General features: G+C 54.5%; 1 protein-coding gene across 1 annotated transcript in view; it reads left to right on the top strand.

The window, feature by feature from the left end:
• The first annotated feature begins 9,673 nt into the window (after positions 1-9,673).
• snx2 (sorting nexin 2) overlaps positions 9,674-22,817 on the top strand; it is a 32,307-nt gene continuing 19,163 nt past the window's right edge. Inside the window, exons 1-7 of the mRNA XM_072433221.1 lie at positions 9,674-9,854; positions 13,926-13,992; positions 16,348-16,496; positions 16,696-16,762; positions 16,962-17,005; positions 22,197-22,338; positions 22,452-22,530. Coding sequence (XP_072289322.1) covers positions 9,789-9,854; positions 13,926-13,992; positions 16,348-16,496; positions 16,696-16,762; positions 16,962-17,005; positions 22,197-22,338; positions 22,452-22,530 — 614 coding nt within the window. The 5' untranslated portion in view covers positions 9,674-9,788. The remainder of the gene's footprint in view (positions 9,855-13,925; positions 13,993-16,347; positions 16,497-16,695; positions 16,763-16,961; positions 17,006-22,196; positions 22,339-22,451; positions 22,531-22,817) is intronic.

Here is a 22,817-nt window from a genome sequence, read left to right as displayed (position 1 = left end):
AAGTGAACGACGCGCGAGGAGGACGAAGTGAACGACGCGCGAGGAGGACGAAGTGAACGACGCGCGAGGAGGACGAAGTGACCGACGCGCGAGGAGGACGAAGTGACCGACGCGCGAGGAGGACGAAGTGAACGACGCGCGAGGAGGACGAAGTGAACGACGCGCGAGGAGGACGAAGTGAACGACGCGCGAGGAGGACGAAGTGAACGACACGCGAGGAGGACGAAGTGAACGACGCGCGAGGAGGACGAAGTGACCGACGCGCGAGGAGGACGAAGTGAACGACGCGCGAGGAGGACGCGCGAGGAGGACGAAGTGAACGACGCGCGAGGAGGACGAAGTGAACGACGCGCGAGGAGGACGAAGTGAACGACGCGCGAGGAGGACAAAGTGAACGACGCGCGAGGAGGACAAAGTGAACGACGCGCGAGGAGGACGCGCGAGGAGGACGAAGTGAACGACGCGCGAGGAGGACGAAGTGAACGACGCGCGAGGAGGACGAAGTGAACGACACGCGAGGAGGACAAAGTGAACGACACGCGAGGAGGACGAAGTGAACGACGCGCGGAGGACGAAGTGAACGACGCGCGAGGAGGACGAAGTGAACGACGCGCGAGGAGGACGAAGTGACCGACGCGCGAGGAGGACGAAGTGACCGACGCGCGAGGAGGACGAAGTGAACGACGCGCGAGGAGGACGAAGTGAACGACGCGCGAGGAGGACGAAGTGAACGACGCGCGAGGAGGACGAAGTGACCGACGCGCGAGGAGGACGAAGTGAACGACGCGCGAGGAGGACGAAGTGACCGACGCGCGAGGAGGACGAAGTGAACGACGCGCGAGGAGGACGAAGTGAACGACGCGCGAGGAGGACGAAGTGACCGACGCGCGAGGAGGACGAAGTGAACGACGCGCGAGGAGGACGCGCGAGGAGGACGAAGTGAACGGCGTGCGAGGAGGACGCGCGAGGAGGACGAAGTGAACGGCGCGCGAGGAGGACGAAGTGAACGACACGCGAGGAGGACGCGCGAGGAGGACGAAGTGAACGACACGCGAGGAGGACGAAGTGAACGACACGCGAGGAGGACGAAGTGAACGACGCGCGAGGAGGACGAAGTGAACGACGCGCGAGGAGGACGCGCGAGGAGGACGAAGTGAACGACGCGCGAGGAGGACGAAGTGAACGACGCGCGAGGAGGACGAAGTGAACGACGCGCGAGGAGGACGAAGTGAACGACGCGCGAGGAGGACGAAGTGACCGACGCGCGAGGAGGACGAAGTGACCGACGCGCGAGGAGGACGAAGTGAACGACGCGCGAGGAGGACGAAGTGAACGACGCGCGAGGAGGACGAAGTGAACGACGCGCGAGGAGGACGAAGTGAACGACGCGCGAGGAGGACGAAGTGAACGACGCGCGAGGAGGACGAAGTGAACGACGCGCGAGGAGGACGAAGTGACCGACGCGCGAGGAGGACGAAGTGAACGACGCGCGAGGAGGACGAAGTGAACGACGCGCGAGGAGGACGAAGTGAACGACGCGCGAGGAGGACGAAGTGAACGACGCGCGAGGAGGACGAAGTGACCGACGCGCGAGGAGGACGAAGTGACCGACGCGCGAGGAGGACGAAGTGAACGACGCGCGAGGAGGACGAAGTGACCGACGCGCGAGGAGGACGAAGTGAACGACGCGCGAGGAGGACGAAGTGAACGACGCGCGAGGAGGACGAAGTGACCGACGCGCGAGGAGGACGAAGTGAACGACGCGCGAGGAGGACGAAGTGAACGACGCGCGAGGAGGACGAAGTGAACGACGCGTGAGGAGGACGAAGTGAACGACGCGCGAGGAGGACGAAGTGAACGACGCGCGAGGAGGACGAAGTGACCGACGCGCGAGGAGGACGAAGTGAACGACGCGCGAGGAGGACGAAGTGAACGACGCGCGAGGAGGACGAAGTGAACGACGCGCGAGGAGGACGAAGTGAACGACGCGCGAGGAAGACGAAGTGAACGACACGCGAGGAGGACGAAGTGAACGACACGCGAGGAGGACGCGCGAGGAGGACGAAGTGAACGGCGCGCGAGGAGGACGCGCGAGGAGGACGAAGTGAACGGCGCGCGAGGAGGACGAAGTGAACGACACGCGAGGAGGACGCGCGAGGAGGACGAAGTGAACGGCGGGCGATGAGGATGAAGTGAACGACGCGCGAGGAGGACGAAGTGAACGACACGCGAGGAGGACGAAGTGAACGACACGCGAGGAGGACGAAGTGAACGACGCGCGAGGAGGACGAAGTGAACGACGCGCGAGGAGGACGCGCGAGGAGGACGAAGTGAACGACACGCGAGGAGGACAAAGTGAACGACACGCGAGGAGGACGAAGTGAACGACGCGCGGAGGACGAAGTGAACGACACGCGAGGAGGACGAAGTGAACGGCGCGCGAGGAGGACGAAGTGAACGACGCGCGAGGAGGACGAAGTGAACGACGCGCGGAGGACGAAGTGAACGACACGCGAGGAGGACGAAGTGAACGACGCGCGGAGGACGAAGTGAACGACACGCGAGGAGGACGAAGTGAACGGCGCGCGAGGAGGACGAAGTGAACGACACGCGAGGAGGACGAAGTGACCGGCGCGCGGAGGACGAAGTGAACGACGCGCGGAGGACGAAGTGAATGGCGCGCGGAGGACGAAGTGAACGACACGCGAGGAGGACGAAGTGAACGGCGCGCGAGGAGGACGAAGTGAACGGCGCGAGGAGGACGAAGTGAACGACACGCGAGGAGGACGAAGTGAACGACGCGCGAGGAGGACGCGCGAGGAGGACGAAGTGAACGACACGCGAGGAGGACGAAGTGAACGACACGCGAGGAGGACGAAGTGAACGACACGCGAGGATGACGAAGTGAACGACGCGCGAGGAGGACGAAGTGAACGACGCGCGAGGAGGACGAAGTGAACGACGCGCGAGGAGGACGAAGTGAACGACGCGCGAGGAGGACGAAGTGACCGACGCGCGAGGAGGACGAAGTGAACGACGCGAGAGGAGGACGAAGTGAACGACGCGCGAGGAGGACGAAGTGAACGACGCGCGAGGAGGACGAAGTGAACGACGCGCGAGGAAGACGAAGTGAACGACACGCGAGGAGGACGAAGTGAACGACACGCGAGGAGGACGCGCGAGGAGGACGAAGTGAACGGCGCGCGAGGAGGACGCGCGAGGAGGACGAAGTGAACGGCGCGCGAGGAGGACGAAGTGAACGACACGCGAGGAGGACGCGCGAGGAGGACGAAGTGAACGACACGCGAGGAGGACGAAGTGAACGACACGCGAGGAGGACGCGCGAGGAGGACGAAGTGAACGACGCGCGAGGAGGACGAAGTGAACGACGCGCGAGGAGGACGCGCGAGGAGGACGAAGTGAACGACACGCGAGGAGGACAAAGTGAACGACACGCGAGGAGGACGAAGTGAACGACGCGCGGAGGACGAAGTGAACGACACGCGAGGAGGACGAAGTGAACGACGCGCGAGGAGGACGAAGTGAACGACGCGCGGAGGACGAAGTGAACGACACGCGAGGAGGACGAAGTGAACGGCGCGCGAGGAGGACGAAGTGAACGACACGCGAGGAGGACGAAGTGACCGGCGCGCGGAGGACGAAGTGAACGACGCGCGGAGGACGAAGTGAACGACGCGCGGAGGACGAAGTGAACGGCGCACGGAGGACGAAGTGAACGACACGCGAGGAGGACGAAGTGAACGGCGCGCGAGGAGGACGAAGTGAACGGCGCGAGGAGGACGAAGTGAACGACACGCGAGGAGGACGAAGTGAACGACGCGCGAGGAGGACGCGCGAGGAGGACGAAGTGAACGACACGCGAGGAGGACGAAGTGAACGACACGCGAGGAGGACGAAGTGAACGACGCGCGAGGAGGACGAAGTGAACGACACGCGAGGAGGACGAAGTGAACGACACGCGAGGAGGACGAAGTGAACGACGCGCGAGGAGGACGCGCGAGGAGGACGAAGTGAACGACGCGCGAGGAGGACGAAGTGAACGACACGCGAGGAGGACGAAGTGAACGACGCGCGAGGAGGACGCGCGAGGAGGACGAAGTGAACGACACGCGAGGAGGACGAAGTGAACGACGCGCGAGGAGGACGAAGTGAACGACGCGCGAGGAGGACGAAGTGAACGACGCGCGAGGAGGACGAAGTGAACGACGCGCGAGGAGGACGAAGTGAACGACGCGCGAGGAGGACGCGCGAGGAGGACGAAGTGAACGACACGCGAGGAGGACGCGCGAGGAGGACGAAGTGAACGACACGCGAGGAGGACGAAGTGAACGACGCGCGAGGAGGACGAAGTGAACGGCGCGCGAGGAGGACGAAGTGAACGACACGCGAGGAGGACGCGCGAGGAGGACGAAGTGAACGACACGCGAGGAGGACGCGCGAGGAGGACGAAGTGAACGACGCGCGAGGAGGACGAAGTGAACGACGCGCGAGGAGGACGAAGTGAACGGCGCGCGAGGAGGACGAAGTGAACGACGCGCGGAGGACGAAGTGAACGACGCGCAAGGAGGACGAAGTGAACGGCGCGCGAGGAGGACGAAGTGAACGACGCGCGAGGAGGACGAAGTGAACGACACGCGAGGAAGACGAAGTGAACGACACGCGAGGAGGACGAAGTGAACGACACGCGAGGAGGACGCGCGAGGAGGACGAAGTGAACGGCGCGCGAGGAGGACGCGCGAGGAGGACGAAGTGAACGGCGCGCGAGGAGGACGAAGTGAACGACACGCAAGGAGGACGAAGTGAACGACACGCGAGGAGGACGAAGTGAACGACACGCAAGGAGGACGAAGTGAACGACGCGCGAGGAGGACGAAGTGAACGACACGCAAGGAGGACGAAGTGAACGACGCGCGAGGAGGACGAAGTGAACGACACGCAAGGAGGACGAAGTGAACGACACGCAAGGAGGACGAAGTGAACGACACGCGAGGAGGACGCGCGAGGAGGACGAAGTGAACGGCGGGCGATGAGGATGAAGTGAACGACGCGCGAGGAGGACGAAGTGAACGACACGCGAGGAGGACGAAGTGAACGACACGCGAGGAGGACGAAGTGAACGACGCGCGAGGAGGACGAAGTGAACGACGCGCGAGGAGGACGCGCGAGGAGGACGAAGTGAACGACACGCGAGGAGGACAAAGTGAACGACACGCGAGGAGGACGAAGTGAACGACGCGCGGAGGACGAAGTGAACGACACGCGAGGAGGACGAAGTGAACGGCGCGCGAGGAGGACGAAGTGAACGACGCGCGAGGAGGACGAAGTGAACGACGCGCGGAGGACGAAGTGAACGACACGCGAGGAGGACGAAGTGAACGACGCGCGGAGGACGAAGTGAACGACACGCGAGGAGGACGAAGTGAACGGCGCGCGAGGAGGACGAAGTGAACGACACGCGAGGAGGACGAAGTGACCGGCGCGCGGAGGACGAAGTGAACGACGCGCGGAGGACGAAGTGAACGGCGCGCGGAGGACGAAGTGAACGACACGCGAGGAGGACGAAGTGAACGGCGCGCGAGGAGGACGAAGTGAACGGCGCGAGGAGGACGAAGTGAACGACACGCGAGGAGGACGAAGTGAACGACGCGCGAGGAGGACGCGCGAGGAGGACGAAGTGAACGACACGCGAGGAGGACGAAGTGAACGACACGCGAGGAGGACGAAGTGAACGACACGCGAGGATGACGAAGTGAACGACGCGCGAGGAGGACGAAGTGAACGACGCGCGAGGAGGACGAAGTGAACGACGCGCGAGGAGGACGAAGTGAACGACGCGCGAGGAGGACGAAGTGACCGACGCGCGAGGAGGACGAAGTGAACGACGCGCGAGGAGGACGAAGTGAACGACGCGCGAGGAGGACGAAGTGAACGACGCGCGAGGAGGACGAAGTGAACGACGCGCGAGGAAGACGAAGTGAACGACACGCGAGGAGGACGAAGTGAACGACACGCGAGGAGGACGCGCGAGGAGGACGAAGTGAACGGCGCGCGAGGAGGACGCGCGAGGAGGACGAAGTGAACGGCGCGCGAGGAGGACGAAGTGAACGACACGCGAGGAGGACGCGCGAGGAGGACGAAGTGAACGACACGCGAGGAGGACGAAGTGAACGACACGCGAGGAGGACGAAGTGAACGACGCGCGAGGAGGACGAAGTGAACGACGCGCGAGGAGGACGCGCGAGGAGGACGAAGTGAACGACACGCGAGGAGGACAAAGTGAACGACACGCGAGGAGGACGAAGTGAACGACGCGCGGAGGACGAAGTGAACGACACGCGAGGAGGACGAAGTGAACGACGCGCGAGGAGGACGAAGTGAACGACGCGCGGAGGACGAAGTGAACGACACGCGAGGAGGACGAAGTGAACGGCGCGCGAGGAGGACGAAGTGAACGACACGCGAGGAGGACGAAGTGACCGGCGCGCGGAGGACGAAGTGAACGACGCGCGGAGGACGAAGTGAACGGCGCACGGAGGACGAAGTGAACGACACGCGAGGAGGACGAAGTGAACGGCGCGCGAGGAGGACGAAGTGAACGGCGCGAGGAGGACGAAGTGAACGACACGCGAGGAGGACGAAGTGAACGACGCGCGAGGAGGACGCGCGAGGAGGACGAAGTGAACGACACGCGAGGAGGACGAAGTGAACGACACGCGAGGAGGACGAAGTGAACGACGCGCGAGGAGGACGAAGTGAACGACACGCGAGGAGGACGAAGTGAACGACACGCGAGGAGGACGAAGTGAACGACGCGCGAGGAGGACGCGCGAGGAGGACGAAGTGAACGACGCGCGAGGAGGACGAAGTGAACGACACGCGAGGAGGACGAAGTGAACGACGCGCGAGGAGGACGCGCGAGGAGGACGAAGTGAACGACACGCGAGGAGGACGAAGTGAACGACGCGCGAGGAGGACGAAGTGAACGACGCGCGAGGAGGACGAAGTGAACGACGCGCGAGGAGGACGAAGTGAACGACGCGCGAGGAGGACGAAGTGAACGACGCGCGAGGAGGACGCGCGAGGAGGACGAAGTGAACGACACGCGAGGAGGACGCGCGAGGAGGACGAAGTGAACGACACGCGAGGAGGACGAAGTGAACGACGCGCGAGGAGGACGAAGTGAACGGCGCGCGAGGAGGACGAAGTGAACGACACGCGAGGAGGACGCGCGAGGAGGACGAAGTGAACGACACGCGAGGAGGACGCGCGAGGAGGACGAAGTGAACGACGCGCGAGGAGGACGAAGTGAACGACGCGCGAGGAGGACGAAGTGAACGGCGCGCGAGGAGGACGAAGTGAACGACGCGCGGAGGACGAAGTGAACGACGCGCAAGGAGGACGAAGTGAACGGCGCGCGAGGAGGACGAAGTGAACGACGCGCGAGGAGGACGAAGTGAACGACACGCGAGGAAGACGAAGTGAACGACACGCGAGGAGGACGAAGTGAACGACACGCGAGGAGGACGCGCGAGGAGGACGAAGTGAACGGCGCGCGAGGAGGACGCGCGAGGAGGACGAAGTGAACGGCGCGCGAGGAGGACGAAGTGAACGACACGCAAGGAGGACGAAGTGAACGACACGCGAGGAGGACGAAGTGAACGACACGCAAGGAGGACGAAGTGAACGACGCGCGAGGAGGACGAAGTGAACGACACGCAAGGAGGACGAAGTGAACGACGCGCGAGGAGGACGAAGTGAACGACACGCAAGGAGGACGAAGTGAACGACACGCAAGGAGGACGAAGTGAACGACGCGCGAGGAGGACGAAGTGAACGACGCGCGAGGAGGACGAAGTGAACGACGCGCGAGGAGGACGAAGTGAACGACGCGCGAGGAGGACGAAGTGAACGACACGCAAGGAGGACGAAGTGAACGACGCGCGAGGAGGACGAAGTGAACGACACGCAAGGAGGACGAAGTGAACGACGCGCGAGGAGGACGAAGTGAACGGCGCGCGAGGAGGACGAAGTGAACGACGCGCGAGGAGGACGCGCGAGGAGGACGAAGTGAACGGCGCGCGAGGAGGACGAAGTGAACGACGCGCGAGGAGGACGAAGTGAACGGCGCGCGAGGAGGACGAAGTGAACGACGCGCGAGGAGGACGAAGTGAACGACGCGCGAGGAGGACGCGCGAGGAGGACGAAGTGAACGACGCGCGAGGAGGACGAAGTGAACGACACGCGAGGAGGACGAAGTGAACGGCGCGCGAGGAGGACGAAGTGAACGACGCGCGAGGAGGACGAAGTGAACGACGCGCGGAGGACGAAGTGAACGACACGCGAGGAGGACGAAGTGAACGACGCGCGGAGGACGAAGTGAACGACACGCGAGGAGGACAAAGTGAACGGCGCGCGAGGAGGACGAAGTGAACGACACGCGAGGAGGACGAAGTGACCGGCGCGCGGAGGACGAAGTGAACGGCGCGCGGAGGACGAAGTGAACGACGCGCGAGGAGGACGAAGTGAACGGCGCGCGAGGAGGACGAAGTGAACGACACGCGAGGAGGACGAAGTGAACGACACGCGAGGAGGACGAAGTGAACGACGCGCGAGGAGGACGCGCGAGGAGGACGAAGTGAACGACACGCGAGGAGGACGAAGTGAACGACCCGCGAGGAGGACGAAGTGAACGACACGCGAGGAGGACGAAGTGAACGACGCGCGAGGAGGACGCGCGAGGAGGACGAAGTGAACGACACGCGAGGAGGACGAAGTGAACGACACGCGAGGAGGACGAAGTGAACGACGCGCGAGGAGGACGAAGTGAACGACGCGCGAGGAGGACGAAGTGAACGACGCGCGAGGAGGACGAAGTGAACGACACGCGGAGGACGAAGTGAACGACACGCGAGGAGGACAAAGTGAACGGCGCGCGAGGAGGACGAAGTGAACGACACGCGAGGAGGACGAAGTGACCGGCGCGCGGAGGACGAAGTGAACGGCGCGCGGAGGACGAAGTGAACGACGCGCGAGGAGGACGAAGTGAACGGCGCGCGAGGAGGACGAAGTGAACGACACGCGAGGAGGACGAAGTGACCGGCGCGCGGAGGACGAAGTGAACGACGCGCGGAGGAGGACGCGCGAGGAGGACGAAGTGAACGACGCGCGAGGAGGACGCGCGAGGAGGACGAAGTGAACGACACGCGAGGAGGACGAAGTGAACGGCGCGCGAGGAGGACGAAGTGAACGACGCGCGGAGGACGAAGTGAACGACGCGCGAGGAGGACGAAGTGAACGGCGCGCGAGGAGGACGAAGTGAACGACGCGCGAGGAGGACGAAGTGAACGACTCGCGAGGAGGACGAAGTGAACGACTCGCGAGGAGGACGAAGTGAACGACTCGCGAGGAGGACGAAGTGAACGACACACCAGCGCCACTCACGGAACATTAATACAAACAAGTTTCTAATTGTAATTTCTGTGACATTTGCAAATTAATTCATAGCAAATGTAACTGTTTACAAACACAATCTGTGAAGTTAATTAGTCCTTTATTTTTATTCGAATAGAACAATTTGGACTGAAGGGAAACGCTGCCGTTTTGTCCTCGTTCCTCCCACAGAGTGATGCCTCCTGTCTCCTCTCCGCCTCGCGCTGGTCACATGACCCCGGCGCAGCGCAGCCTCTCCAGCCCGCTCTCCTGCGCTGCTCCTCGGCCACAGTCTGTCCAGTGTGTCCGCTCCTCTGGGCCTCCGCAAGCACCGGGCCATGGCGCAGGACCACAGCGGCTTCCAGGAGCTCGAAGACGGGGACGAGCTGTTCCCGGAGCCGGAGGTAATTCACCGGGGAAAGCGCGCACAAGCAGGCCGAGGACAGAGCCACGGAGCGGGGCGTGATGCTCGCGTCAACACCCGGGGAAGAGAGCTGCAAAGACGGGCCAAAACAGCATCGTCTCCGCCTCTGGTTTAGACCTGGTTTAGTCCCTGTTTAGACCTGGTTTAGACCTGGTTTAGTCCCTGTTTAGACCTGGTTTAGTCCCTGTTTAGACCTGGTTTAGACCTGGTTTAGTCCCTGTTTAGACCTGGTTTAGTCCCTGTTTAGACCTGGTTTAGACCTGGTTTAGTCCCTGTTTAGACCTGGTTTAGACCTGGTTTAGACCTGGTTTAGTCCTGGTTTAGTCCCTGTTTAGACCTGGTTTAGACCTGGTTTAGACCTGGTTTAGACCTGGTTTAGTCCTGGTTTAGTCCCTGTTTAGACCTGGTTTAGACCTGGTTTAGACCTGGTTTAGACGCGCGTGCGTCAGGTGACTGTCACAGGTGAACCGCAGAGCGCATGCGCAATGGCAGGTCAGAGTAAATAAACTTTATTGTCACGCGCGTCAGCACAAACACAGTCACACATTCAACTGACAGATGTTTAAACATCCAGTGAAAAAATAAAATCCATGGAAATAGGAATAAAATGATTCAAATCGAGAGCATTGAGCTTAGACTTTAAAAGTGCTTTAAATTCTTTTAACTTCATTCATTTCATTTAGTTTAGAGCAAAGTTCCAGAATGTCTTTTTCCCAGCTCCGTTTTGATTCGACGAGATTCTTAAATGAAATGATCTGTGATACATTTATAATTTATCTGAAAAAGGTCTTTCCTCGACGCAGCAGTGACTTCTCGTGAGGTTTGTGCCATAATCCTGTGTTTCATCTGCTTTTGACTCATAAAAACACTTTATTCCTGATTCTGTCCTTGAAATGTGAGACGAGTCTGTTTGTTTGTCTGACTCGACTCATTCCTCACAACGACCTTCTGCTGCTCCCGCTGCAAGTACTACTATTGCAAGTACTACTACTGCAAGTACTACTACTGCAAGTACTACTACTGCAAGTACTACTACTGCAAGTACTACTACTGCAAGTACTACTACTGCAAGTACTGTGACTACTACTGCAAGTACTACTACTGCAAGTACTACTACTGCAAGTACTGTGACTACTACTGCAAGTACTACTACTGCAAGTACTACTACTGCAAGTACTACTACTGCAAGTACTGTGACTACTACTGCAAGTACTACTACTGCAAGTACTACTACTGCAAGTACTGTGACTACTACTGCAAGTACTACTACTGCAAGTACTACTACTGCAAGTACTACTACTGCAAGTACTACTACTACTGCAAGTACTACTGCAAGTACTACTACTGCAAATACTACTACTGCAAGTACTACTACTGCAAGTACTGTGACTACTACTGCAAGTACTACTACTGCAAGTACTACTACTGCAAGTACTACTACTGCAAGTACTACTACTGCAAGTACTGTGACTACTACTGCAAGTACTGTGACTACTACTGTAAGTACTGTGACTACTACTGCAAGTACTGTGACTACTACTGCAAGTACTGTGACTACTACCACTGCAAGTACTGTGACTACTACCACTGCAAGTACTGTGACTACTACCACTGCAAGTACTGTGACTACTACCACTGCAAGTACTGTGACTACTACCACTGTAAGTACTGTGACTACTACTGCAAGTACTATGACTTCTACTGCAAGTACTGTGACTACTACTGCAAGTACTGTGACTAGTACTGTGACTACTACCACTGCAAATACTGTGACTACTACTACTGCAAGTACTGTGACTACTACTGCAAGTACTGTGACTTCTACTGCAAGTACTGTGACTACTACTGCAAGTACTGTGACTACTACTGCAAGTACTGTGACTACTACTGCAAGTACTGTGACTTCTATTGCAAGTACTGTGACTTCTACTGCAAGTACTGTGACTTCTACTGCAAGTACTGTGACTTCTACTGCAAGTACTGTGACTACTACCACTGCAAGTACTGTGACTACTACTGCAAGTACTGTGACTACTACCACTGCAAATACTGCCACTACTACTGGAGATTTGTTAAATGAAACGATGATCTGGAGTGAATTGTCTTAAATAGAACGATTTAAAATGAGCTAAAAGAGACTAAAGTTTGTGGATTAAGTCATATTTGACCTCTGACCTCTTCAACAGTCACAGAGGAAACATGAAGGAGGCAGTGAAGGAAGGAAGGAAGGAAGGAAGGAAAGAGGAGACAGGAAACAGAAGCAGGATTCAGCCCAATCAGTACAAGGTTTAGTCCTGGTTTAGTCCTGGTTTAGTCCTGGTTTAGACCTGATTTAGACCTGATTTAGACCTGGTTTAGCCCTGGTTTAGTCCTGCTTTAGTCCTGGTTTAGTCCTGGTTTAGTCCTGCTTTAGTCCTGGTTTAGACCTGGTTTAGACCTGGTTTAGTCCTGGTTTTGTCCTGCTTTAGTCCTGCTTTAGTCCTGCTTTAGACCTGCTTTAGACCTGGTTTTGTCCTGGTTTAGTCCTGCTTTAGTCCTGCTTTAGTCCTGGTTTAGACCTGGTTTAGTCCTGGTTTTGTCCTGGTTTAGACCTGCTTTAGTCCTGGTTTAGACCTGGTTTAGACCTGGTTTAGTCCTGCTTTAGTCCTGGTTAAGTCCTGGTTTAGTCCTGGTTTAGACCTGGTTTAGTCCTGGTTTAGTCCTGGTTTAGTCCTGGTTTAGTCCTGGTTTAGACCTGGTTTAGTCCTGGTTTTGACCTGGTTTTGACCTGGTTTTGTCCTGGTTTAGTCCTGCTTTAGTCCTGCTTTAGTCCTGGTTTAGACCTGGTTTAGACCTGGTTTAGTCCTGCTTTAGTCCTGGTTAAGTCCTGGTTTAGTCCTGGTTTAGACCTGGTTTAGTCCTGGTTTTGTCCTGGTTTAGACCTGCTTTAGTCCTGGTTTAGACCTGGTTTAGACCTGGTTTAGTCCTGCTTTAGTCCTGGTTAAGTCCTGGTTTAGTCCTGGTTTAGACCTGGTTTAGTCCTGGTTTAGTCCTGGTTTAGTCCTGGTTTAGTCCTGATTTAGACCTGGTTTAGTCCTGCTTTAGTCCTGGTTTTGTCCTGGTTTTGTCCTGGTTTAGACCTGCTTTAGTCCTGCTTTAGTCCTGGTTTAGACCTGGTTTAGTCCTGGTTTAGTCCTGGTTTAGACCTGGTTTAGACCTGGTTTAGACCTGGTTTAGACCTGGTTTAGACCTGGTTTAGACCTGGTTTAGACCTGGTTTTGTCCTGGTTTAGTCCTGGTTTAGTCCTGGTTTTGTCCTGGCTTTAGTCCTGGTTTAGACCTGATTTAGACCTGATTTAGACCTGGTTTAGACCTGGTTTAGACCTGGTTTAGACCTGGTTTAGACCTGGTTTAGTCCTGCTTTAGTCCTGCTTTAGTCCTGCTTTAGTCCTGGTTTAGTCCTGGTTTAGACCTGATTTAGACCTGATTTAGACCTGATTTAGACCTGGTTTAGACCTGATTTAGACCTGATTTAGTCCTGGTTTAGTCCTGGTTTAGTCCTGGTTTAGACCTGGTTTAGTCCTGGTTTAGACCTGGTTTAGTCCTGGTTTAGACCTGGTTTAGTCCTGGTTTAGTCCTGGTTTAGACCTGGTTTAGTCCTGGTTTAGACCTGGTTTAGTCCTGGTTTAGACCTGGTTTAGACCTGGTTTAGTCCTGGTTTAGACCTGGTTTAGTCCTGGTTTAGACCTGGTTTAGTCCTGGTTTAGACCTGGTTTAGTCCTGGTTTAGACCTGGTTTTGTCCTGCTTTAGTCCTGCTTTAGTCCTGGTTTAGTCCTGGTTTAGACCTGGTTTAGTCCTGGTTTAGACCTGGTTTAGTCCTGGTTTAGTCCTGGTTTAGACCTGGTTTAGTCCTGGTTTAGACCTGGTTTAGTCCTGGTTTAGACCTGGTTTAGACCTGGTTTAGACCTGGTTTTGTCCTGGTTTAGTCCTGGTGTGAAAGTTTGAACTGATCGTGTTTTGTGACTCAAACATTTAATTAAATCTGTTTAAATGTTTGTTTGTTTCTCTTCAGGAGCTGAGCACAAACGGCCCCAGACAGAGCTCCATGTTCGAGGACGACCCAGACGACCTGTTCGCCGGTAAAACACGTGTGTGAGGGGTGTGGCTAAAGCTAGTGTGTGTGAGGGGTGTGGCTAAAGCTAGTGTGTGTTAGGGGCGTGGCTAAAGCTAGTGTGTGTGAGGGGTGTGGCTAAAGCTAGTGTGTGTGAGGGGTGTGGCTAAAGCTAGTGTGTGTTAGGGGCGTGGCTAAAGCTAGTGTGTGTGAGGGGTGTGGCTAAAGCTAGTGTGTGTGTGTGTGTGAGGGGCGCGGCTAAATCTAGTGTGTGTGAGGGGCGTGGCTAAAGCTAGTGTGTGTGAGGGGCGTGGCTAAAGCTAGTGTGTGTGTGAGGGGCGTGGCTAAAGCTAGTGTGCGTGAGGGGCGTGGCTAAAGCTAGTGTGTGTGAGGGGCGTGGCTAAAGCTATTGTGTGTGTGTGTGTGTGTGTGTTAGGGGCGTGGCTAAAGCCAGTGTGTGTTAGGGGCGTGGCTAAAGCCAGTGTGTGTGAGGGGCGTGGCTAAAGCCAGTGTGTGTGAGGGGCGTGGCTAAAGCTAGTGTGTGTGAGGGGCGTGGCTAAAGCTAGTGTGTGTGAGGGGCGTGGCTAAAGCTAGTGTGTGTGAGGGGCGTGGCTAAAGCTAGTGTGTGTGAGGGGCGTGGCTAAAGCTAGTGTGTGTGAGGGGCGTGGCTAAAGCTAGTGTGTGTGAGGGGCGTGGCTAAAGCTAGTGTGTGTGAGGGGCGTGGCTAAAGCTAGTGTGTTTGAGGGGCGTGGCTAAAGATAGCGTGTGTGTGGGGCGTGGCTAAAGCTAGCGTGTGTGTGAGGGGCGTGGCTAAAGCTAGTGCGTGTGTGTGTGTGTGTGTGTGTGAGGGGCGTGGCTAAAGCTATTGTGTGTGAGGGGCGTGGCTAAAGCTAGTGTGTGTGAGGGGCGTGGCTAAAGCTAGTGTGTGTGAGGGGCGTGGCTAAAGCTAGTGTGTGTGAGGGGCGTGGCTAAAGCTAGTGTGCGTGAGGGGCGTGGCTAAAGCTAGTGTGTGTGAGGGGTGTGGCTAAAGCTATTGTGTTTGTGTGTGTGTGTTAGGGGCGTGGCTAAAGCCAGTGTGTGTTAGGGGCGTGGCTAAAGCCAGTGTGTGTGAGGGGCGTGGCTAAAGCTAGTGTGTGTGAGGGGCGTGGCTAAAGCTAGTGTGTGTGAGGGGCGTGGCTAAAGCGAGTGTGTGTGAGGGGTGTGGCTAAAGCTAGTGTGTGTGAGGGGCGTGGCTAAAGCTAGTGTGTGTGAGGGGTGTGGCTAAAGCTAGTGTGTGTGAGGGGCGTGGCTAAAGCTAGTGTGTGTGAGGGGCGTGGCTAAAGCTAGTGTGTGTGAGGGGCGTGGCTAAAGATAGCGTGTGTGTGTGGGGCGTGGCTAAAGCTAGCGTGTGTGTGAGGGGCGTGGCTAAAGCTAGTGTGTGTGTGTGTGTCTGAGGGGCGTGGCTAAAGCTAGTGTGTGTGTGTGTGAGGGGCGTGGCTAAAGCTAGTGTGTGTGTGTGAGGGGCGTGGCTAAACATCGCGTGTGTGTGTGGGGCGTGGCTAAAGCTAGCGTGCGTGTGTGGGGCGTGGCTAAAGCTAGCGTGTGTGTGTGTGTGGGGCGTGGCTAAAGCTAGCGTGCGTGTGTGGGGCCTGGCTATAGCTAGTGTTAGTGAGGGGCGTGGCTAAAGCTACTGGGTCAGGGGCAAGAGAGCGGATTCAAACCCAAGAGAGAAAACTATTGCCTGAGTTCACGTGTTCTTCATGGTGTTCATCACGGTGTTCATCACGGTGTTCTTCACGTGTTCATCACGGTGTTCTTCACGTGTTCTTCACGTGTTCTTCACGGTGTTCATCACGGTGTTCTTCACGTGTTCTTCACGGTGTTCTTCACGTGTTCTTCACGGTGTTCATCACGGTGTTCTTCACGTGTTCTTCACGGTGTTCATCACGGTGTTCTTCACGGTGTTTGTCACTGTGTTCATCACGGTGTTCTTCACGGTGTTCGTCACTGTGTTCATCACGGTGTTCTTCACGGTGTTCGTCACTGTGTTCATCACGGTGTTCTTCACGGTGTTTGTCACTGTGTTCATCACGGTGTTCTTCACGGTGTTCGTCACTGTGTTCATCACGGTGTTCTTCACGGTGTTCGTCACTGTGTTCATCACGGTGTTCTTCACGGTGTTTGTCACTGTGTTCATCACGGTGTTCTTCACGGTGTTCGTCACTGTGTTCATCACGGTGTTCTTCACGGTGTTCGTCACTGTGTTCATCACGGTGTTCTTCACGGTGTTCGTCACTGTGTTCATCACGGTGTTCATGGTGTTAATCATGGTGTTAATCACAGTGTTCGTCACGGTGTTCACAGTGTTCACGGTGTTGATGGTGTTGATGGTGTTTCTCTTCAGAGGCCACAGAGGAGGTGTCGTTGGACAGTCCTGAGCGTGATGTTCTTCTCTCTGATGGTCCGTCTCCAGCTCTCACTCCTCTGTCTCCCCCGAGCTCTGTGTTGCCCCCGAGACTAGCCCCCGACATGTTCACGCACTCCTCCTTCGAGGTACTCGCACCACACCCCGACGCCCTAACCCCCGACACCCCGACGCCCTAACCCCCGACACCCCGACGCCCTAACCCCCGACGCCCTAACCCCCGACGCCCTAACCCCCGACGCCCTAACCCCCGACGCCCTAACCTGCGACGCCCTAACCTGCGACGCCCTAACCGCCAATAAACGTTTGATGTTTGTAAATGTTCAGATCGAGGAGGAAGAGGTCGGAGAAGCTCTGGACATCTTCATCTCTGTGTCGGACCCAGAGAAAATCGGTGAGTGAAGGGCGGAACTGACCCATCGCTGACCCATCGCTGACCTATTGCTGACCCATTGCTGACCCATCGCTGACCCAACACTGATCCATCGCTGATCCATCGCTGATCCATCGCTGACCCATCGCTGACCCAACGCTGACCCAACGCTGACCCAACGCTGACCTAACTCAGTTTGAGGGTGTGTTTGTCTCTGCAGGCGACGGCATGAACGCGTTCATGGGGTACAAAGTCACCACAAAGGTACGGCCCACTTTGACCTCCAGAACACCACTTTGACCTCCAGAACAACACTTTGACCTTCAGAACAACAACACCTTGACCTCCAGAACAACACCTTGACCTCCAGAACACCACTTTGACCTCCAGAACACCACTTTGACCTCCAGAACAACACTTTGACCTCCAGAACAACAACACCTTGACCTCCAGAACAACACCTTGACCTCCAGAACACCACCTTGACCTCCAGAACACCACCTTGACCTCCAGAACACCACCTTGACCTCCAGAACAACACCTTGACCTCCAGAACACCACCTTGACCTCCAGAACAACACCACTTTGACCTCCAGAACAACATCACTTTGACCTCCAGAACAACACCACTTTGACCTCCAGAACAACACCACTTTGACCTCCAGAACAACACCTTGACCTCCAGAACAACACCTTGACCTCCAGAACAACACCTTGACCTCCAGAACACCAACACCTTGACCTCCAGACAACACCACTTTGCCCTCCAGACAACACCACTTTGCCCTCCAGAACAACACCACTTTGACCTCCAGAACAACACCACTTTGACCTCCAGAACAACACCACTTTGACCTCCAGAACAACACCACTTTGACCTCCAGAACAACACCACTTTGACCTCCAGAACAACACCACTTTGACCTCCAGAACAACACCACTTTGACCTCCAGAACAACACCACTGTGACCTCCAGAACACAAACACTTTGACCTCCAGAACACAAACACTTTGACCTCCAGAACACAAACACTTTGACCTCCAGAACACAAACACTTTGACCTCCAGAACACAAACACTTTGACCTCCAGAACACAACCACTTTGACCTCCAGAACACAACCACTTTGACCTCCAGAACACAACCACTTTGACCTCCAGAACAACACCTTGACCTCCAGAACATCAACACTTTGACCTCCAGAACAACAACACTTTGACCTCCAGAACAACACCTTGACCTCCAGAACAACAACACTTTGACCTCCAGAACAACAACACTTTGACCTCCAGAACAACACCTTGACCTCCAGAACATCAACACTTTGACCTCCAGAACAACAACACTTTGACCTCCAGAACAACACCTTGACCTCCAGAACACCACTTTGACCTCCAGAACAACAACACTTTGACCTCCAGAACAACAACACCTTGACCTCCAGAACATCAACACCTTGACCTCCAGAACATCAACACTTTGACCTCCAGAACAACAACACTTTGACCTCCAGAACAACAACACTTTGACCTCCAGAACAACAACACTTTGACCTCCAGAACACAAACACTTTGACCTCCAGAACATAAACACTTTGACCTCCAGAACAACAACACTTTGACCTCCAGAACAACAACACTTTGACCTCCAGAACAACAACACTTTGACCTCCAGAACAACAACACTTTGACCTCCAGAACAACAACACTTTGACCTCCAGAACAACAACACTTTGACCTCCAGAACAACAACACTTTGACCTCCAGAACAACAACACTTTGACCTCCAGAACAACAACACTTTGACCTCCAGAACAACAACACTTTGACCTCCAGAACAACAACACTTTGACCTCCAGAACACCAACACTTTGACCTCCAGAACAACAACACTTTGACCTCCAGAACATCAACACTTTGACCTCCAGAACATCAACACTTTGACCTCCAGAACATCAACACTTTGACCTCCAGAACAACAACACTTTGACCTCCAGAACATCAACACTTTGACTTCCAGAACAACAACACTTTGACCTCCAGAACAACAACACTTTGACCTCCAGAACAACAACACTTTGACCTCCAGAACAACAACACTTTGACCTCCAGAACAACAACACTTTGACCTCCAGAACAACAACACTTTGACCTCCAGAACAACAACACTTTGACCTCCAGAACAACAACACTTTGACCTCCAGAACACAACCACTTTGACCTCCAGAACAACACCTTGACCTCCAGAACAACAACACTTTGACCTCCAGAACAACACCTTGACCTCCAGAACACCACTTTGACCTCCAGAACAACAACACTTTGACCTCCAGAACAACAACCACTTTGACCTCCAGAACAACAACACTTTGACCTCCAGAACAACAACACTTTGACCTCCAGAACACAAACACTTTGACCTCCAGAACATCAACACTTTGACCTCCAGAACAACAACACTTTGACCTCCAGAACAACAACACTTTGACCTCCAGAACAACAACACTTTGACCTCCAGAACAACAACACTTTGACCTCCAGAACAACAACACTTTGACCTCCAGAACACAACCACTTTGACCTCCAGAACAACACCTTGACCTCCAGAACATCAACACTTTGACCTCCAGAACAACAACACTTTGACCTCCAGAACAACACCTTGACCTCCAGAACACCACTTTGACCTCCAGAACAACAACACTTTGACCTCCAGAACAACAACACTTTGACCTCCAGAACACAACCACTTTGACCTCCAGAACACAACCACTTTGACCTCCAGAACACAACCACTTTGACCTCCAGAACAACACCTTGACCTCCAGAACATCAACACTTTGACCTCCAGAACAACAACACTTTGACCTCCAGAACAACACCTTGACCTCCAGAACACCACTTTGACCTCCAGAACAACAACACTTTGACCTCCAGAACAACAACACCTTGACCTCCAGAACATCAACACCTTGACCTCCAGAACATCAACACTTTGACCTCCAGAACATCAACACTTTGACCTCCAGAACAACACCACCTTGACCTCCAGAACAACACCACTTTGCCCTCCAGAACAACACCACTTTGCCCTCCAGAACAACACCACTTTGCCCTCCAGAACAACACCACTTTGACCTCCAGAACAACAACACTTTGACCTCCAGAACAACAACACTTTGACCTCCAGAACAACAACACTTTGACCTCCAGAACAACAACACTTTGACCTCCAGAACAACAACACTTTGACCTCCAGAACAACAACACTTTGACCTCCAGAACAACAACACTTTGACCTCCAGAACAACAACACTTTGACCTCCAGAACAACAACACTTTGACCTCCAGAACAACAACACTTTGACCTCCAGAACAACAACACTTTGACCTCCAGAACATCAACACTTTGACCTCCAGAACATCAACACTTTGACCTCCAGAACAACAACACTTTGACCTCCAGAACAACAACATTTTGACCTCCAGAACAACAACATTTTGACCTCCGGAACAACAACACTTTGACCTCCAGAACACCACCTTGACCTCCAGAACATCAACACTTTGACCTCCAGAACATCAACACTTTGACCTCCAGAACATCAACACTTTGACCTCCAGAACAACAACACTTTGACCTCCAGAACATCAACACTTTGACCTCCAGAACAACAACACTTTGACCTCCAGAACAACAACACTTTGACCTCCAGAACAACAACACTTTGACCTCCAGAACAACAACACTTTGACCTCCAGAACAACAACACTTTGACCTCCAGAACAACAACACTTTGACCTCCAGAACAACAACACTTTGACCTCCAGAACAACAACACTTTGACCTCCAGAACACAAACACTTTGACCTCCAGAACACAAACACTTTGACCTCCAGAACAACAACACTTTGACCTCCAGAACAACAACACTTTGACCTCCAGAACAACAACACTTTGACCTCCAGAACAACAACACTTTGACCTCCAGAACAACAACACTTTGACCTCCAGAACAACAACACTTTGACCTCCAGAACAACAACACTTTGACCTCCAGAACAACAACACTTTGACCTCCAGAACAACAACACTTTGACCTCCAGAACACAAACACTTTGACCTCCAGAACATCAACACTTTGACCTCCAGAACAACAACACTTTGACCTCCAGAACAACAACACTTTGACCTCCAGAACAACAACACTTTGACCTCCAGAACAACAACACTTTGACCTCCAGAACAACAACACTTTGACCTCCAGAACACAACCACTTTGACCTCCAGAACAACACCTTGACCTCCAGAACATCAACACTTTGACCTCCAGAACAACAACACTTTGACCTCCAGAACAACAACACTTTGACCTCCAGAACAACACCTTGACCTCCAGAACAACAACACTTTGACCTCCAGAACAACAACACTTTGACCTCCAGAACAACAACACTTTGACCTCCAGAACACAACCACTTTGACCTCCAGAACACAACCACTTTGACCTCCAGAACACAACCACTTTGACCTCCAGAACAACACCTTGACCTCCAGAACATCAACACTTTGACCTCCAGAACAACAACACTTTGACCTCCAGAACAACACGTTGACCTCCAGAACACCACTTTGACCTCCAGAACAACAACACTTTGACCTCCAGAACAACAACACCTTGACCTCCAGAACATCAACACCTTGACCTCCAGAACATCAACACTTTGACCTCCAGAACATCAACACTTTGACCTCCAGAACAACACCACCTTGACCTCCAGAACAACACCACTTTGCCCTCCAGAACAACACCACTTTGCCCTCCAGAACAACACCACTTTGCCCTCCAGAACAACACCACTTTGACCTCCAGAACAACAACACTTTGACCTCCAGAACAACAACACTTTGACCTCCAGAACAACAACACTTTGACCTCCAGAACAACAACACTTTGACCTCCAGAACAACAACACTTTGACCTCCAGAACAACAACACTTTGACCTCCAGAACAACAACACTTTGACCTCCAGAACAACAACACTTTGACCTCCAGAACAACAACACTTTGACCTCCAGAACAACAACACTTTGACCTCCAGAACAACAACACTTTGACCTCCAGAACAACAACACTTTGACCTCCAGAACATCAACACTTTGACCTCCAGAACATCAACACTTTGACCTCCAGAACAACAACACTTTGACCTCCAGAACAACAACATTTTGACCTCCAGAACAACAACATTTTGACCTCCGGAACAACAACACTTTGACCTCCAGAACACCACCTTGACCTCCAGAACATCAACACTTTGACCTCCAGAACATCAACACTTTGACCTCCAGAACATCAACACTTTGACCTCCAGAACAACAACACTTTGCCAGAGTCTCGCACCCGCCGGGGTCTCGCACCCGCCGGGGTCTTAAACCCTGTCTCCTCTGCAGACGTCGCTGTCTCTGTTCAAACTGAAGGAGTTTTGTGTCAGACGTCGCTTCAGTGACTTCCTGGGGCTCCACAGTAAACTGGCCTCTAAGTATCTGCACATCGGGTACATCGTGCCCCCTGCGCCGGAGAAAAGCATTGTGGGTAAGAGCCGCCACCCACAGGGTCTGCTCCTGGTTTGGACCTGGTTTGGACCTGGTTTATACCCGGTTTAGACCTGGTTTAGACCCGGACTAACTGTTTTCTTCTTGTTTCAGGAATGACTAAAGTGAAAGTGGGGAAAGAGGACCATTCTTCAAATGAGTTTGTGGAGAAGAGACGCTGCGCTTTGGAAAGGTCTAAACCGGGTCTAAACCGGGTCTAAACCGGGTCTAAACCGGGTCTAAACCGGGTCTAAACCGGGTCTAAACCGGGCCTCGTTGACAGTTGCTTTGATCGGTCACAGATTCTTTCCTCGCGGTGAATCTGACGAGTATTTGACGTTTTATGTGTGAAACGGAGTAAATCACGTTTGTGCTAAAGGTCAACGCTCAGAGCAAAGGTCAAGGCAAAAATATGGACTTGATCATTATTCGGACACATGTTTGTGTTTGTTAACAATCGACATTTAGGCTGACGGCCCA

Source organism: Eucyclogobius newberryi, unplaced genomic scaffold, assembly GCF_026437365.1.
Source record: "Eucyclogobius newberryi isolate DKJ021-1_F unplaced genomic scaffold, fEucNew1.0.hap1 SCAF_6, whole genome shotgun sequence".
Taxonomy (NCBI): Eukaryota; Metazoa; Chordata; class Actinopteri; order Gobiiformes; family Gobiidae; genus Eucyclogobius; species Eucyclogobius newberryi.
This window is presented reverse-complemented; position numbering and strand designations above follow the sequence as displayed.